The following is an 18,235-nucleotide window of genomic DNA, read 5'->3' as shown; positions in this document are numbered from 1 at the left end:
AACTGAAGTTGGAGAGACCTGCTCTAAATTGTCCATAGATGTCTAGGCATAAAATTGGATATATCTGATGTACAAGGAAAAGTCAATATGTTCAAGCCGAGACTGGCAAGAAAAAAACCAAAATGGGAACGCCTGGAATTAGTCTTTATCGAATTACGTCATCAACTCAACTTCATACTGAGGGCTACCAGGTTGTGCTAACAACAACACTCTTCAGTGAGGTTTCTGTTACAGCAGGAAGGTGACTGAAGGTTGGCCTTTTTTAGCATCACTGTGGTCTTTAAAGATGAAAGTTGGTGTGTCTCTGCTTCATTACACCTGAATAAAATAATGAAGTCATTAGCAGGACTCAACAATTTGATTCAGGTGTTGGACCAGGGACACATATAAAAGTTGCAGGACAAATTAAACTTAAAAATTAAGACTGCTGATTCACCACTGCAAATCACAATAACTGTACTTATGCTAATGTGTCAGTTTAAATTGTCTACTTCACTATTCAATCTTTGTTTTCAGCATTCTTGTTATCACCAGTCAACATGGAGAAATATAAAAGTATTTTTTTTAAAGTCTTTGTGCTCTAAAAAATAAAGGGAACACTTAAACAACACAATATAACTCCAAGTAAATCAAACGTCTGTGAAATCAAACTGTCCACTTAGGAAGCAACACTGATTGACAATCAATTTCACATGCTGTTGTGTAAATGGAATAGACAACAGCAGGAAATCTTTGGCAATTAGCAAGACACACTCAATAAAGGAGTGGTTCTGCAGGTGGGGACCACAGACCACTTCTCAGTACCTATGCTTTCTGGCTGATGTTTAGGTCACTTTTGAATGTTGGGGGTGCTTTCACACTCATGTTAGCACTCTACAACCCACACACTCTACAACCCACACAAGTGGCTCAGGTAGTGCAGCTTATTCAGGATGGCACATCAATGTGAGCTGTGGCAAGAAGGTTTGCTGTGTCTATCAGTGTAGTGTCCAGAGCCTGGAGGCGCTACCAGGAGACAGGCCAGTACACCAGGAGACGGGAGGAAGCCATTGGAGGGCAACAACCCAGCAGCAGGACCACTACCTCCGCCTTTGTGCAAGGAGGAACAGGAGGAGCACTGCCAGAGCCCTGCAAAATGACCTCCAGCAGTCCACAAATGTGCATGTGTCTGCACAAATGGTTAGAAACCGACTACATGAGGACGGCATGAGGGCCCGACGTCCACAAATGGGGGTTGTGCTCACAGCCCAATGCCGTGCAGGACGCTTGGAGTTTGCCAGAGAACACCAGGATTGGCAAACTCGCCACTGGCGCCCTGTGCTCTTCACAGATGAAAGCAGGTTCACATTTGCTGGCAAACAGACATAAACTTTTCAACTGGATCCAAGGATGTCATTTGATCATCGATCATATGCAAAGTTAAGTACGAATGAAATACTGTCTGTGTATCCGGTATTTTCATTCATGAACAGGGAAATTAAGCTGTAAGAATTGCTTACTTTCTCTCTGAGGCCTGCAGAAGCAAACTGTCCCAGAGAAGTTCCCTACAGAGAAGTGGTCTCTACGAAGCCAAGCGGAGCGGTCTCCCGGTCTGGAAGGAAGACAGCAGAGACCCCATCACCGTGGTAACGGTAACGTGCAGTGTGGTTAGCAGACAGAACGGGCCGTCTTTCATCCACAGCCAGGGAGGTTAGCTAGAAGCTAACCGTTTGTTCACAGACCGGCCGACAGAACAGCAGCCACTCCCCGCAGCTAAGGAGGTTAGCTGTAGCTAACCGTTTAAAGACTGTGGACGTTTCTTCAAACTTTCTTCGCCTTGAACAACATTCCTCACCACAGTTCATGAGGTTAAGTGTTTGGGCAGAATAATATAGAAGTGATTTAGACTGAAATGATCTAAACGTTTTTCATTTTATGAAGTTTTGTTTTGTTTGTGTTGAACTCAGCTATCTTGGTGCTAGCAGACTATCTCCAGCACACGTGCTCAGGTTGTTTTTTTTTTGTGTTTTTAAAGTTAAGACAAACTTTATTAAAAGGGTGATTTTAAAGATTGATCATAACATGCCGTCCGCGCTTATACATTTTAACCCTTTTATTAACGGTATTTTTAAAGGTGTGTGTTTGAATCTGGTGCTAAGCTAGCAGCTTCTTTGTTAGCGTAACTGCTAACAGCTAAGGACATGTGCTTGCTGCTAAATAATATTTACCCAGAAAGGTTTAGTTTTCAATCCAGTAAATAATGTGTCCCTAACATAATTTTACCAAATTTGATAACTAAGTAAACACCATTAAGCCCCATTTCTCTAGAAAGATTTGGCTCTTTCCAAAATATTCCCTTAATAATGTTTCTTCAAATATTATTTTAATAAATAAAGGCGGCTAAGTAGACACCATTGAGAAATAGTCATCCAGAATGTTGGTTTTATTCAGCAGATCATTATTTAAAACATTATTTTATTAAAATAATATTTTATCTGATCTTGCATTGTGAGTGGTTGTCTAAACGTTTGCTGATTATTGCCTAAGTTGGTTCCAAGACAAACTTAACTTCATTTACAGATTCTTCAAGATAATCCTTGGTTCACAAACATAAATAACATTGCATGGTAATGTTGCATCACTCTTTTTGTCATGATTCTCAATCATCTTTGATCAACTTGTTTATATTGTACATAGCCCATTAGTCTTCGGTATTCTTTCATTCTGCTTGGTAGTTTAGTTGGACTGTTTTAGCATAGTAAAGAGTTTGTTGATTGAAATATGTTTGACTTTGACTTGACTTATTTTTGTTAATAAATTCTTGTATTTTAAGAAATTGTGTGAATTCATTCCATATATATGCAGAGTTCTGCTGTTCAATAATGTCAGAGCTTGTCTCACACCTTTCTATTTTGTCCTAATACCATCGCCTTACTGGGCTGGTATTCACAGGACAACCCTTAACAGACCGAAATATTATTTGATAAAATATTAACATTAAATATGAAATAATATTCTGAAATTCATAATGCCAATTCACCAAAGGTTCTCTTTGCATGTGAACATTAGGTAAAAGGACAAAAAATATAAAATATTTTTGTTTGTGTTGATAGGGCTGTTTTGATTTGAGATTATTTTGAAAAGTGTGCTGAAACCATATTTTAAACCTTTGTTGCCATGTCTAAGCAGTAAGCATGTTGAAGTTGGCAGCATTTTAATCAAGTACTCGCTTCTAACTGATCTTTGTTACAAAAGATCTTATAGTTTTGATATAGTTGTGATATACTTACAGCTGCATATGCTAACTTAACTTGATATAATACAACAAAAAAGCTACTGGTAAATAATCAGAATGGCGTCATAAATATTTAGCCAAAAACCTAAAATCAATTGTGTATCCTGAAAGTATAGTTTTTGTTTTGGTGCTGGTTACTCATCCTGTTGAATGTTTATATCTTTCTAATTTTGTACCTAAGTTTTAAGTACAAATTTGAGCTGTGGGACATTTCAGACTGAATGCATGTCAGTTTATTCTTGCCTTGGGGATATTTATTAGATTTGACAACTAGTTTCCTGTCTTTCACAGGAAATTGTGCTTCTAGGAGGTTGGAGAGTTAGTTTGCTTAAATTAGAAGTCAAGGGTTTTCTCTTATTACATGATGAGCAACTGTTCCTAATGGGGAGTTGTGGACTATACAGTATGTCCTTAATTCATGAAAATAAATAATGAAAATAATTCAGTACAAAATAATTACCTGATAAAAAATTATTTACCTGCAAAAGTGCAAAATGGTTTGAGAAAATGGAAAGGAAGTAAAAAGGGACAATAACACATGGATAAAAATGGGAACATGAATTGGGACCGGGACGAGTTGACTTTAGCAATTTTTGTACCATGTACTTAGAAATATATTGATTAATATTGTGTAATGGAAATTATTTTATTAAGTGTTCCAAAGTGTATGACCTTTAGGTTACCTCACTCCTCAGAACATCTGTGTTAGAGGAGGAAGCTGTAAAAGCCATTATCAGAAGTTTAATGGTTAAAACCCATCATTTAGGGTGATGCCTCAGGAAGAGCCGATGGTTTGTTCCTAGATAACTTTGTCACCTCTGAACCCGAGGAGGGTCTAGGGCCATAAAACACAGACTCTTTGAAGTTGAGATAACACTGTCATGTTTGGTATAAATACTGTGTGTAAATGTTGATAGTTTGAAGAATTTGTTTTGCATGCAGAATCATTGGTGATTTATTAGATTGAAAGTTTTCCTTGGTGCCATTAAGCTAGCTGACAGTTCAAGATATGCCAAAAGTAAGGAATATATTTTTGATAAAGAATCTGAGTCATGACTTCATACTTGGTGGAATTATTTATTAGATTCAATTTATAGGGTTTATGCATCCGAATTACATTAGATGTCCATTAATCTAATACTCATCTTCATACAAGACAAATCAGGATGATATGTGACTAATTTCTAAGTGAGACATTGATGAACTGAATAACTAAAGTTTGTGTTTTATTGTTAATGGAACTGAATTGCAGTTAAAAACATCTGGATTTTCTTTATGTTGCTTTCGTTAAATTCATAGTGACACATAATTATAGCAGAATTAATTTTTTTGGTTCTATGTAATGTGATCTTGGTTACTAGAACATTTTTGTTCAAACTTTTTGCTGGATTGTCGCATGGGTTGGACCCTGCGCCAGAAGAGGGGAATGTCAGAATAAAGTAATATGGGGTTCCAAAAGTTTTAGCACTCATGGGAAAAAGGGTAGCTCAGACCTCCAGTGAGGACTTAGTGACAATGCGAGAGAGACGTTGTGCTTTGTTTATATAAATGGTGCATAGCTCCCTAAGACCACATTCTGAAAACCTGTCTGAAAGTACGGTGTTGATTCTTTTGTGAAATCTTACATTTCCACCAATTAGACCATTTTTGAACTTTTCTTTGGGTATTCTGAAACTATGGAAAGAATGACCTGGCCGTCCTCAAACATCATATGTCACATTTTTAATATTCAGAATATTTAGCTGATGGTCACTACTAGAATACCAGGTGAAGTCACAAGATGAATTATTTTGGTTTTGCTGGATGTTTTGATGAAGTTCATGTAATTAAGCACCTAGGCTTGAGAATGGGAATTAAAATTAGCCAAGTGTTGTGAAGGCCCTGCCTATTGATCTCACTTAAATGAGATTGAGACAAAGGACAAAGTGTTGTGTGGCAGGTCTCCTAATTTGGGCATGGGGATATTGCCAAGATCATTTTCTTCCACATCTTTGTGTGAAGATGGGATGTTGTTTTACTGTCAAAACCTGCCCACTGTATTTTCTCAAGTTTCACAGACGGTGAAGGCTGCATTACCAGAAACAGCCACTTCCACCCTCCAGTCCTTTATTCCTGGCAACTGGATTCTGGTCAGAGAATCTAGGAGAAAACACTGGAAGTCCAGGCGCTGGAATGGCCCATATCAGAACAGGAAAGCTGCAGGAAAGCTGCAGATGAAGCTGCTCCAGCTCCTCCAGCTTCATCTGGCTTCTAGGACACAAGTCATCTTCCAACTGGATCATCCACGGCCTGAAAGGTGTGAGGACAGCGGACCACCACAAGACAAAGAACTGTAAGCTGATCACTGGCGAGTGATTGAAGAGGTGGTTGAAGAACACTGTTTTTACAAGGGCACAATCCCTTGAGCAGTGCAACGTTATTTCAGAATCTACTTAAGGGCATCGCATTGCCTGAAAGTTAGAAATCATAAGGTCATTTGCCTCACTGCACACACACCACAGTGAGAGACACATAGGAAACATACAGGGATGACCTCTACACATTGTGCATAACCTTTCTCTGGATGATGGACTGGCGACATCTGCAACAGAGAGACAGTCAAACATGCGCCATGATGCTTATTCTCCTTAATTTCTTAACATTTGGTGCCTACTAGGCACTCCTTTGCCTGGACAGCAAGGGTCAGCCAAATTCTTTTCTCCCACTTTGATAGCGAAACTGACTCTGAGGAGGAAATCTCGAATGCTTTTATCTAACTTTCATGTTTATTGCTTGATATCTATCATTATGGTATTATTACAAATTTGAAATGTGTTCATTTCCACCGTTGTTTAGTTGGACTATGGAAGCCTAACTTCCAGCAGGTTAGAGTTTCTGTTTCTAAACATATTTCTAGAGGAGCTTCCTACGACCGCCCACCTGTACCAGACTGGTAACAGGGCAGCTTGAAGCGCAGAAGCCACTCAGGAGAGGCAGCAGGATTTTTGAGTTTTGTTTATGATTTGTTTTCTTTGAACCACTTCAAGGTCACGATACAGTTATATGGAAGATGGTCTGTTCTGATGCTAATGATTGGTATTGCAAGTATTTTATTACGCCTGTGTTCATTTGGGAAAAGGTACAGCAAAGATCATTTGTGGCTAATCTGAGTAATTATGCCAATAATACTCATCAGCTGATTCGAAGAGAGATTCATCACTTTTCTGACTACCATGATCATACTGATAATGTCTGGTGGCAACTGATGCATCAAACCGTGAGGAAGATAAGAAATGACAGTTGCTATGTTTGTTGTTTGATTCCACGTGCTATTAATGATCAACCATTTTTAGTACCTGTTCCTATTGATACTACTTTCTTTCCAGATAGGCAACATAACTAGCTGGTGGAGGTTGTTTTTCCTTGGGTGAGAAATTATATTGTAAGGCAAAGCAGAAATGTTTGTAGATTTTCTAGTGAGCCTAATATAATATGTGTTACTACAGGAATTATTTATAGATTTTGGGGTAATAGGAATCTATAAGATATCCAGATATAGGTACAGATATTTGTATTGCATAGGAGGAAAACACACCTTATTTATTTGGAAAGACAGAAGGTTGCAAAACTATTATATCTGTTTAATGTGCTTTAATCAACAGACATAAATTTGAGTCATGTCCTATCAGAACTGCTGCTTCTACCATTTCAGGATCTTTGGTCCCAGATCCCTTTGTGTTAACTCTTAATTTTACAGCCTTGCCGAATGGAAGTCAATTGTATGGCATGGTAGGTAAATTAACCAGGGTTCTTGTTGCTTTTCCTAGTAGAGCTGGGTACTCATGTCCTTAGAACATGGTTTGGATGTGTGGAAATAGATCATATCTGTATCTGCCTGCTAATTGGTCTGGAGTATGTTATCTAGCCTATTTATTACCTACAGTCACAACCAATCAGACCATTATTAGAGAGGAAGGTTTCACTGTTCTGACCAAGGAGCAGCAAGCTCTTACAACAATGAGTTTGCAAAGTAGAATGGCTTTGGATTATCTGTTAGCTGAGAGGGTTGATGGTTTTGAAGAATTTTCCTTTAGCTGTGATTATCTTGTAATCAGAAGAAAGTTCTAATGGAAATTATTTTATTAAGTGTTCCAAACTGTATGACCTTTAGGTTACCTCACTCCTCAGAACATCTGTGTTAGAGGAGGAAGCTGTAAAAGCCATTATCAGAAGTTTAATGGTTAAAACCCATGCTTTAGGGTGATGCCTCAGGAAGAGCCGATGGTTTGTTCCTAAATAACTTTGTCACCTCTGAACCCGAGGAGGGTCTAGGGCCATAAAACACAGACTCTTTGAAGTTGAGATAACACTGTCATGTTTGGTATAAATACTGTGTGTAAATGTTGATCGGGCCTCTGCTTCACTGACTAACCTCAGTGACAGGGTCATCAAACACTTAATGTCTTTGAATAAAACTTAGAAAGACAAAGTTCGGATTTTCTCTTGTTGTGAGTCAACTTCTCTCACATTTGATAAAACAATTCCACAACAATTGCATATTTAAAAATTTTAACATTTACAAGGCCGTTGTTGGACCATTGTTTGCTACTACACCTCCCAGTATCATTTGCTACTACACCTCCCAGCATACATTGCAGTTAACAGGAAGTGGGTATCGCAGCTCTGATGTCACAGTGAGCTATATCAGAACACGTGAGACGCCCCACCATTGCTTTTTCTCCCACTGGAAACAACGGAGGCGCGCATCATTTTGGAGAAGAAACTTACACGTGGGTTTCCATTCATTCTCCTCACTGGCCAAACTCATGACAAGCTCAACAAGCTAAATACTTACTGGGATAAGAAGACCAGTAGGTTTACCTTTCCGATCGAAGGCGTGGACCTGACACGCAACTCAAAAAAAGCCCACGTAGGTTTTCCAAGGAGATTAAAATGTCCTCTTTGTTTTTGCTCCAGTTGACTGCTGATGGTCCGTCATATTTTTCCCCTTTTACGAAAGGAGGAGAAGCCGACCATCCTTGATTTTGTTGCAGACGCGTACCAAATCTCCCCCCCCTCCCCTTTACTCGCTGCTCCAGAGACAACACACAAAGTAATTCCGTTCTTTTTTTATTTCTGTTAGTAAGATAGAAATAGCTTGGGCAGGATAGAGTAGGATTTTAGGGCGATTTAGAATCAACACTTATTGTAGTCCGATGTGTTCTAAGTTGTATGTGCATGCAATGTCTTATGAAGCTTTGACTGCTGTTGGACTCTGAAAGCCCCCGTGCTTTGAAGCTGTTCTCACTGTGCCTTGAGCCCTGAGCGCACACTCAGGAGACTGTTAGAGGTTCTCAGAACCCCTTCAACTGTGGTTAGAACCTCATGGTGGAACACTTACTGTTCCATTGTCTTCACTCTTAGTGTTTTTCCACTGGTTGCCGACTGAAAGTTTTATGACCCTTTGTGTTTTACTGAGCTCCCACTTTGGGGGTTTTATGAATGCAGGCTGGTGGAGTCCGCTCCCGAAGGGCTGCCCATGTGAACGTATTGCTGTCTACTGGTTACATGTCCCACATTCCAAGTAAACCTAAAGCTCTGTTCCATTACCATTTTTGCCAGAAACTGCTGGTTTGACTTTCAGAGGCACTCAATGTTGTTTTATTTTTTTTGGTTAGTTATTTTTGTGTACAATTATGCATGCATGATTTGGTGAAGATTATTGAATCAGAATAGCAAAGTGTATCAGGGCTGCTGATTTAATAAATGTTCACATAGATAAAGAGAAAGTGTTTGTGTTTATTTTGAGCAAGAGTCATTTATCTGTCAAAATAAGGTTAGTGTTTCCAGCCAATCGGTGAAACAGTTGATTAAACAGTGACACTTTGCGTGGTTAATAATTATCAATTATTAATGAGAACTAACTAATTGTAATTAAGTGCTTTGAGCTCATAATCATCACATCAGAGTGTATCTCTGATTTCTATTCGTAAGTAATGATTTTTGGTTGAAAAAATTGTTTTTCTAAATTATAATATTTAATTATAATTTTGATAAATATTAATTAATCAATAATCATAATCCTTACAATGTCAAGTAGCGTTTGAAATGCAAAACCACCGGGATGTCCACCATTTACTCCTAAAAGGTATTGAACAAGATACTATGAGTGAATTAATAATTAACTGAATATTAGGCACACAGACAGGAAGGAGTTAAAGATTGTTAAATTAAAGGATTCAGTGAGAAAAACTTGCATTTCCAGAAACAGTTGGACTCTGGCATCATCTATCTAGTGTGTGGCTTTCTTTTAGCCTAATTATGTAATTGACAGCACAGCCTTCTGCTTCTTACTGTTCCCAACGAGTCCTGCTGCACCTAACTATGTCTTCCTGATGGATACAGAAAATGCAATTACACCAAAAATTTCTATGCTCACTTTCCAGTCGGAACTGATGGCCCAGAGAGCAAAAAAAACGTGTTACTTCCAGTTACCGTTCATATTACAAACCTGCCAAGCAGCAGCAGCAGTAGAAAGCCAGACATTTCCCCAGGACATTGTAGCCTTTTAAAAACAGGGACAGCAGTGCTAGGACAGCTAATGCCTGACCATTAAGGGTTACATCATTTCTGCTGCTCAAATTAAATTCACTTTAGCATCGAGATCCCGGAGACACAGGGGCTAAACATGGGCAGGGATGATGCTGGAGTTCCCAGAAGCCAAAGCAGCCTGCAGATCTTAGAGTAGTTATAATGTCCACAAATTTGAAATGTTAATGAGCGTATTTGCGGGAGACAGACTAAGAGGGAAGATGAAAAAAAGAAAGAAGGAAATAACTGGGCTTGGCATGGGGTTCTAGAAAAACTCCACCCGAGGCCATAAATACATTAGCTCGCGTATAAAATTATTTGCATGAACTAAACTGAGTTTAAGTTTATACATGTGAACAAAAATTTAAAATGTGTTAGTAAAACACCATAAAGCACTGAGCATGAATTTATTTAATCATGAAGCTTCTTCATTTCTTGATCTATTTAAAGCGTTAGTCACATCTTCTACTGAATGACCTTGATAGTGTTATGATTCTGGCACGTCTGCTCTACCCTGTCTCCCTGGCTGCAATCAGCAGATGAGATGCACCTGGTGGCTGCTGCTGTGCAGTGCAATCTGTGGCATGCCAAGCACCTGTGTCTTCCCTGATATATACTGACTCTGATAAGCAGACGGTGCCAGATTTTTGAAAGCCATTCATGTGAGTAGATATCCAGCGTTCCTTCCTGTCTGATCATTGTTCTTGACCTTGCCTTGCGTTTCGGATTTTTGCCTCTCTGCCTGCTCCCTGTCGGACTGTTTGGATTTTGGTTTTGACCCTGTTTCCTGCATCTGGTTTATGCCTCTGCCTGCCCCTTGCCTGACGTCTCTTGTTCTGATCATTGACCCTGTTTCTGTCCTCGGATTATTGAGCCAGCCTTGCCCTTGGATTATTCAGCCTGGAGTCACATCTTACCTGTGCTGAGGAGATCACTGCCTGCCACCCACTGAGGTTTCCCCTCTGGGTTTCAAGTTCTACTCAAGACAAAAGCAGGTTAGTGACTTTTCTGATCCCTGCAAAATCTGGAGAGACTACAAGTCCCTAATCCCTCTTTCTGCCCCGGTGATTCCCGGAAGCTGTGTGGAGTTTTACCTGAGTGACGATTTCCTATGGCTGAATAAACCTTTTAAATTTTCAGCACTGTTTCTGGCTGAATCTTGGGTCCGCCTTTTTCTGATTCGTAATAGATAGGATTTCATATTTTGTTTTCATATCCTGTTTGAAGTTGAGTGTAGAGCTTTTTTTTTTTTCTTACAAAGTTGAACTTAGTTACTGGCTCATCTATTTAACATATTATCCCTTAACTCTCATTCGTTAAGTTGTCAATTAATCCACTTGGAGTACAGATGTTTTTTTTTTTTTTATGTAGTTAGTGAGAAAAGAAAATACACTACTGTCCTGCACTACAAACCTATTTGGACAGTGATTTTCCAACACAAAACATGTTTTTTGCCAGAAATCACTGTCAAAAGTTCAAAACCTAGACTAACAATACTGTCAAAGTTCTTGTTCTGATTGAAACAGCAATTAGATCAAGAGGCAGTGCTCTAATCAATGTTTGGTTAAGAGTACAGAGTAAAAAAAAAAAAAAAAACACAAAACAAGTCACAACATTTAATATGGGAAAAGTCCACTAACCCTGTGCTAAATTGAAGCTTCATGATATTAAGAAAACATGCAAGGTGAGAATGTTCAGAAATGTCACAATAACCATATGACTTGTGATAAATAAACAAATACCTAACAAACAGGTTTACTATGCTTCTGCTTTGGGTTAATTATACGTATAGAGATGATGGTGATAGTGAGTACAACATGTTTTAATTAAAAAGGTAGCATCTGGTAAATTTCCTGTTTTGGCAAATAAACAACTCAGTTGTTAATGACTTTACCAGAACATCTTAATGACTTTCTAAAATATTTTCTGTAGCATTAACGAGGCATCACCAAATATATCAACGTAAGAGAGAGCCTGTATGCATGATAATTACAGCTAAGCCTAAAACTATTTATATCCCTGGCAGATGTAGGTTTCAAACTATTTTCATTCAAAAAAAAAAGGTTTGTTTCTGGTAGGAAATGAGATAGGCACCTCTCCGAAGATAATTATTTAAGGAATATTAATTTTGAAAGAAAACATCTAGTAAAATTGCATGTTAAAATTAAGTATATCCTTCTCAATCAATGGAAAATTACTTATTGGTATTATCAAACTTATTCTTATATTTGCTATATACATGATTTAACTGGTATTTGTATGACCTTGAGCTCCAATGAGCTCCAAGTCTTAGAGGTTAGAAAGCCTTCTTGCAATTATACCAACCTGGCACATATATCTAAATATTACTATATATTACTTCTAGTCAGAATAAACATGTTGGTAAAATATAAACATTACTTTAAACCCAAATCTGCCCGGGGTATGAATCATTTAAAAAAAACTTTTAATGCTCAGGTATCTGTTGAAGATGTAAGAAAAGGAACAAATGTTTACATGTACTAATGATGGCCGGCCTTTAGGTTGGAAAAAATGTTTGGACGAACAATGACAATAAGTTTTGGTTTGCCAAACACAAAGTTATTCAGGCTGTTCTCAAACTCAGCATTCTTCACTTGTCAGAATAAAAAAACAAACAATGACCTGTAAACAACAGCAAACCTCCAGATACCTCACACCTGGGCTGAGATGTTAAAGATGTACAAGAATTGTTGTTTTTAAAGAAAGGAAAAAAAAAAAAAGCCAATTGAAAATAAATACCTCATTCTGTAAATGACAAAATTCATTAGAAAACGTGAACCTGCAACTTGCCGAGTTGGCCCAGCATTTAAAAATAATTTTTTTAGTCCACATTTGTGAGTGCAATTTATGCTAGCAACACTACTGTAAGTAAAGCTTTCCTTTAGCTACAGTCACTTTTAAATGTTAAATATAAACAATTAAAAAACATTTGCAGGACGATAGACTGATTTAAAAATTAAGTTTTAGCTAAAAACAAATCTCTGGAAATCTTGGAAGATCACTGCCAAATATCAGTTCTAATAAAATTATACACAAACCTACCTCTGCAGGAGAAAAATATAGACAAATAAGAGATGTGCTCTGTGCCTCTGCACAATTTTTGTAAATAGGCTCAAGCTCTGTCTACAAATACTTGTGCTTGTGAGCATGGGACATTAGTTTGTACAACTTGAAAGTAGTTTAAAATCTAAATTTGCAAAGCATTAAACAAAAACAGGTAAAGTGATCAGAGGGGATGTGTGTGGAGTTTGAAAATGCAAAAATACTGTATATTTTAAAGAAGAAATTCCAGTCTGGAGAAAAACTGATGGGTTTCTATGGCTGCAACATTATTTTAAAACTAGTTGGCATAGAAACACAGAACCAAACAGTATAAACCAATTCGGCACAATCAGCTCAAACATTTCTGACTTACCTGAGATGAGTTAAACAGGGCTTTTAAATCCCTGAAGACATCCTCAATTTCTGCCTCTGTTAGACGGACTTGTGAGTTGACCGCTCCCACGGAAATGCCTCCATACCTGAAATCCCAGGAAAAAACAGGTTTAGATACCGAGTCAGGTGGAGAAAGCAGCGTGTTAACTCATATCAAGGACACATCATCATAAGTAGCAATTTCCCATTAATTTAATGAAATTCACTGCCAACTTTGTCCAGATGGAAAAAAAAATATACAAACTCACCAGTAGAGTTTGATTTTCTAATGAAGCTGTTTAGACTGATTTAAGGAAATCTGCACAATTTATTCACACCAATTATTGCAAAAAGCCTTTATTGCGAGAAACTGTTTGACCACTTAATATTACTTTAATCTGAGACTTTATGAAAACTTTTCAGTGTGCTGCTTTATTTGTCAGCGTAAATAATGTGAGAGCACAGCGATATGTCTAATAAACGCTTTCCTCTCCAAAAGATATATTAACATGTGGCCAGGGAAAATGTGGAATCGAATGAACAACTGTTTGTTTACAAAATAAGTACTAATCCCATTGGGCCCCAGTCACACCATTAGAGACAATCTGACATCACACAATGTCTATGCTGGAGGTTCTGCTGAGTGTGTTGTTATTGTATAGTTACAGTATGTGAACTTTTCAAAGTGGTGGTGACCATATAGAACAACAAACTAATGTTATTTATAGGGTAAGGACCCCCTATTCAAGCACTGATTAGGGGGTCCTTACCCTACAAACTAATGTTATTTATAGGGTAAGGACCCCCTAATCAGTGCTTGAATCCCCACCTAAAAGAGGAGAAATAAATCTGGTTACAGGTTACCTGTATTCATACATTTACATTAAGTTGCAGTTGTTTCTAAGTTTTTCATAGTATTTCTGTGGACAAGATTTGGAGAAGTTTAGGTAAAGATCTATTTTCTTGTAGCCATTACTTGAATTTCATGTTCTCTTGTTGTTTCCATTTTGAAGTAGAGTTGAGAGACATGTAGCTCTGGGTTCTGCATATTTATTCACCATAACATGAAGTAATCTGTTGCTAATATAAAGTTCTTAGACACTCTGATCAACTTAAAATGTGAAAAGTAATGTTTGAGATTGCTTCAACATTAGGTTTGTAGGAATTGCGCAATAATATAGAATTAAAAAAAATAAAATGCAAAAAAAACTAAGAAACAATTATTAGTGTGAGATTTTCTTCCCACTGAATAAGTGTACTTACAATATCTTATAGATTAGATTTTTTCTTAAAGTTCTTTAAGTGTTTTATGCAACTGCCATTAAAAAATTATATATTTAAGGCTTTTTAAACATCCTTATGAGAGGTGGCAATACTTGTGGAGGGTGCTGTAAAACATACCCAGAATACAGAATAAATGCTGGAAATGCGGACAGCTTTGGAGTTGTGATTAAACAAACGCCAAGCTAATTCCTTTCATTTCCGTCACTGACAGTTGACTGAAACTGTTTTCATATAGCAGAGTGACAGGTTAAGGGAAGCAATTCAAAGAGTGGCCCACTAGGATTTGTCAAAACATTTCAACTGCAGAATCCGTGAAGATGGAAAATGACAGCAAAACATGTAGGAATTTGGCTGTTTGTGGTGATACAAAAATATAAAATAAATATATCTTACCTTTTTTTACCCAAGTTCTCCAAAGTCTTGACCAGGAAATCTGTCATGTTTCGTCCGGTTAAATCCAGTAAAGTGTCTGTTGTGTTTTGTACTCTCTGTTAAAAACAGAAAGCAACTATTAACAATTATTATGACAGTTATTTTTTTTTTTTTCGTGAGGCACCAAGGGCAATGCAAACTTGTACAAAATCCCCAGTTTTAGGTAGACCAGTTTTAATTGTTTTGATTTTCTGGCAAAAAAATTGTTAGCAAAAGGTTTAGACTCTTTTCTTTTAAAACAACATCTGGTTATTGGGGAGCATAATGATACACTTTTCATCTGCTTTACTTTTATTCAGGCAAGTGGCAAACAGATTTTTTGATCAGTGTGTATTTGTGGTAAAAACAGATGCCTGCTTCAGAAGAAGCAAGATTTACCTAATACAGGCTCACTATAGAATTTGGTCATCTTATCCAAATTACTCAGATCACCTGGGGCACATTCTACAGTCGGGTCATGAAATCCAAAAACGATTTACGCTGTTCCATTCAGAATTTAACAAACGCATCATTGTTACGAATGCCATGTTGATTTTGGGCTTTGAATGATTTACCTGAACAGGTTTTACTGTCAGGATGGAATGATGATGCAATACATAAATGTAAAAATATTTGAAAGAGGGAATTGAATTCACACATTTGGGTGTTTTATACATAAAGATTGAAAGCTGCTGATTTAAGTTGAATTTGAAGAATTTGGAAGTAGAAGTACTTTTTAATACTGCAAAGCACCAGCGCCAGGGACATTTAAATAGGCTCTCAGTATGATCCACCACAGTTTGTTCAGTGTCCTTAGGTTTGAAAGCTTCACCTTGACTCCTCCAAAATCTCTACTTGCTATTTGGGCCAAACAGCTCAATCTTTGTCTCAACTGGTATAAAATCTAGCTTGTCTATGTCAGCAGCTTAATATTTTTACTGAGCTTTAAGGTGTTAGTTTTAAAACAGGAGCTTTATTTTCGTCAGAACACATGAAATAGTTGACCGTGATGCTAGTGTTTCAGTAGTTTCCAGTTTGTGGTAGGTTCAAGCCTATATGGTTCCTGGGTTGTTCCTGAATATTCTAACCAACGTTTTTCCATCTGTGGGTCACGTGGTGGAAACCTGGACATAATTGGGTTTTGCAACAGAAGGACGCATAAAACATATTAAAACCGGCTTTAGACAAACATGCTAATGTTAAGTTTTCCCTGCAACTTGCTAGGGGACATTTACCTAATTTCTGGGGTGTACTTATATTTTTATGACGGTATGTAGTTTAACCTTTCTTTTGGTAGAGAAAACCCAAAACAAGTTTTGTGCACTTAATTCTTGTTTTCAACTAAGTCTTTTAAGTTTTGTGTTGTAAAGTCACTACACTATAAGCAAATGAATATGCTATTCATGCCAATAATGGGAGTTTGTAAACTTCTGACCAGAATGCAAAGGTCTATGTTTGAAAACAGAAATGTGATGCAAAACAGTCTCCATGTCATAAATCATTGGCATTCAGATCTACTGCTACATCCCGTGAACAATAGCTCATCACACACACACACACACACACACACATCTGAGCTGAAATGAATGTTCTCCTATGCATTAAAGCTCACCCAGCCGACGCAAAATCAACAACAGTTAAGAGCAAGAATACTTAACAGGTGGCATGTGTTTACACTGCTGGGAAACACACTCTCACCCCTTATCATAATAGTCAATTAAGCTTGACTATGGGAAGCCTGGCTGAAATTGAGACCCCCGCCAAAACTCAGAAAGCTGTGTCTAATGTCAAAGGACCTTAATTATATGCCCCTCTGTGGATGAATGGGCACATTCAAACATCCAATTAGGAAGGGGTACGACACAGCGCTATGAATAAACTGTACCTTGTGCAGACTGATGCTCAGTAGATGCACACCACCTCCCTAGCTGCAATTGCAAAGCTTATTCAGAGAGGTAACACTAATTATTAGGCAGAGAGATCCTTTATAAAATGGGGTTTGGACCCCCGACGGCGATGCAAATTACCAACATGCCCCCAGTTACAAACGGTTTGATAAGTGAGCTTTACGTACAAACGGTATGTTGTTTAATTGGTTACCACTGGGCCAATTAGCCTTGAATGTATACTCATTATTCTCACTTAACATATAGAACCCCATTTCAATTAATGCCAGGTAGCTACATTTTCTTGATAAAATGTTTATACCCCTTGAACATTCACATCTTCATCTTATCGACAAAATAAAACCACAAAACTTTAGTGTATTTGTAACATAATAAGACCTCAGAAATCAGACTTTTTTAACAGACAACCATGAAGCGGTCATGACCCTGAAGATAGAAGAAACCTTTTACTCAGATGTATTTCAGTACATTTGAAATAATGCTCTTTAAAGTAAGAATCTTTTTCTTCTAGTTTAAAACAACATAAGCTTTTGAAATAAATGCATTCTGCATTCCAGAATACACTATCTGCTGCCTTCAGCCACATATATCTTACCTTGTCCTGATTTGGAACTGTCTCATTTTTACAAAATAAAGTTTCTCAGAACCCTAGTTGGTTTTAAGCAAGTAAACAGCTGACAGACCCAAACATAAGCACTCGTATCTTCTTCTGTGATCATGGTGTTACTAGCTGCAAACTGATGGACCTAAAGTTTACTGCTTCCTGGTTCACTGATTATATTATTATTTTCATTCTCTATATTATTTAATCAGATGTGATAGACACTTAAAATTGAGAAGTTAAATAGTATGAAAAGCATCGATGTTTTTTTTTTTATACCAAGAAAAACTTTTAAATTGTGGTGTGCATTTATATTCAGCTCCCCCTGAGTTAATGTAGAGCCACAGATCAGAACATTTTGTTTGACGTTTGCTCTGTCCCCTGGTAGAAGGGAAAAAAATGAAAACTGAGGGAGAGTGACTAAAACACAAATGAGCAGGAATCCAGGGAAATAACAAAACATCTAAGAGGACAAAAATTAAACTAACTAAACATAAACTGGGAGCAACAAGATCTATAAGGAAATATGAACTAACACATTTAACACAGGAATCCAGGGAAGTACCAAGAACGAAACAACCACATGAAACTAACAAGCCAGAATGAACTGAAATAAAGCAAGTGAAGAACGTGTAATTGCAAAGAGGTTCAACAGAACTCAAACCCAAAGCATAACAGAGGCAGACTGACAGGACAGTCATGTTTTAATAAGTTTTCAGCTGTGCCATACTTTCCATTTTCATAAGATTAATT

The 18,235-nt window shown here is 37.5% G+C and overlaps 1 protein-coding gene across 1 annotated transcript in view; it reads right to left on the bottom strand.

Moving 5' to 3' along the window:
- Positions 1-18,235, bottom strand: part of LOC124880928 (phospholipid-transporting ATPase ABCA1-like) — a 283,949-nt gene that overhangs the window by 103,644 nt on the left and 162,070 nt on the right. Inside the window, exons 33-34 of the mRNA XM_047386373.1 lie at positions 14,957-15,051; positions 13,281-13,386 (exon numbers count right to left, since the gene is read on the bottom strand). Of these exons, the coding sequence (XP_047242329.1) occupies positions 13,281-13,386; positions 14,957-15,051 (201 nt within the window). The remainder of the gene's footprint in view (positions 1-13,280; positions 13,387-14,956; positions 15,052-18,235) is intronic.

The sequence above is a fragment of the Girardinichthys multiradiatus genome, chromosome 14, assembly GCF_021462225.1.
Source record: "Girardinichthys multiradiatus isolate DD_20200921_A chromosome 14, DD_fGirMul_XY1, whole genome shotgun sequence".
NCBI lineage: Eukaryota > Metazoa > Chordata > Actinopteri > Cyprinodontiformes > Goodeidae > Girardinichthys > Girardinichthys multiradiatus.
The sequence above is the reverse complement of the archived record's forward strand: the minus strand, read 5'-3'. Positions and strand labels throughout refer to the sequence as shown.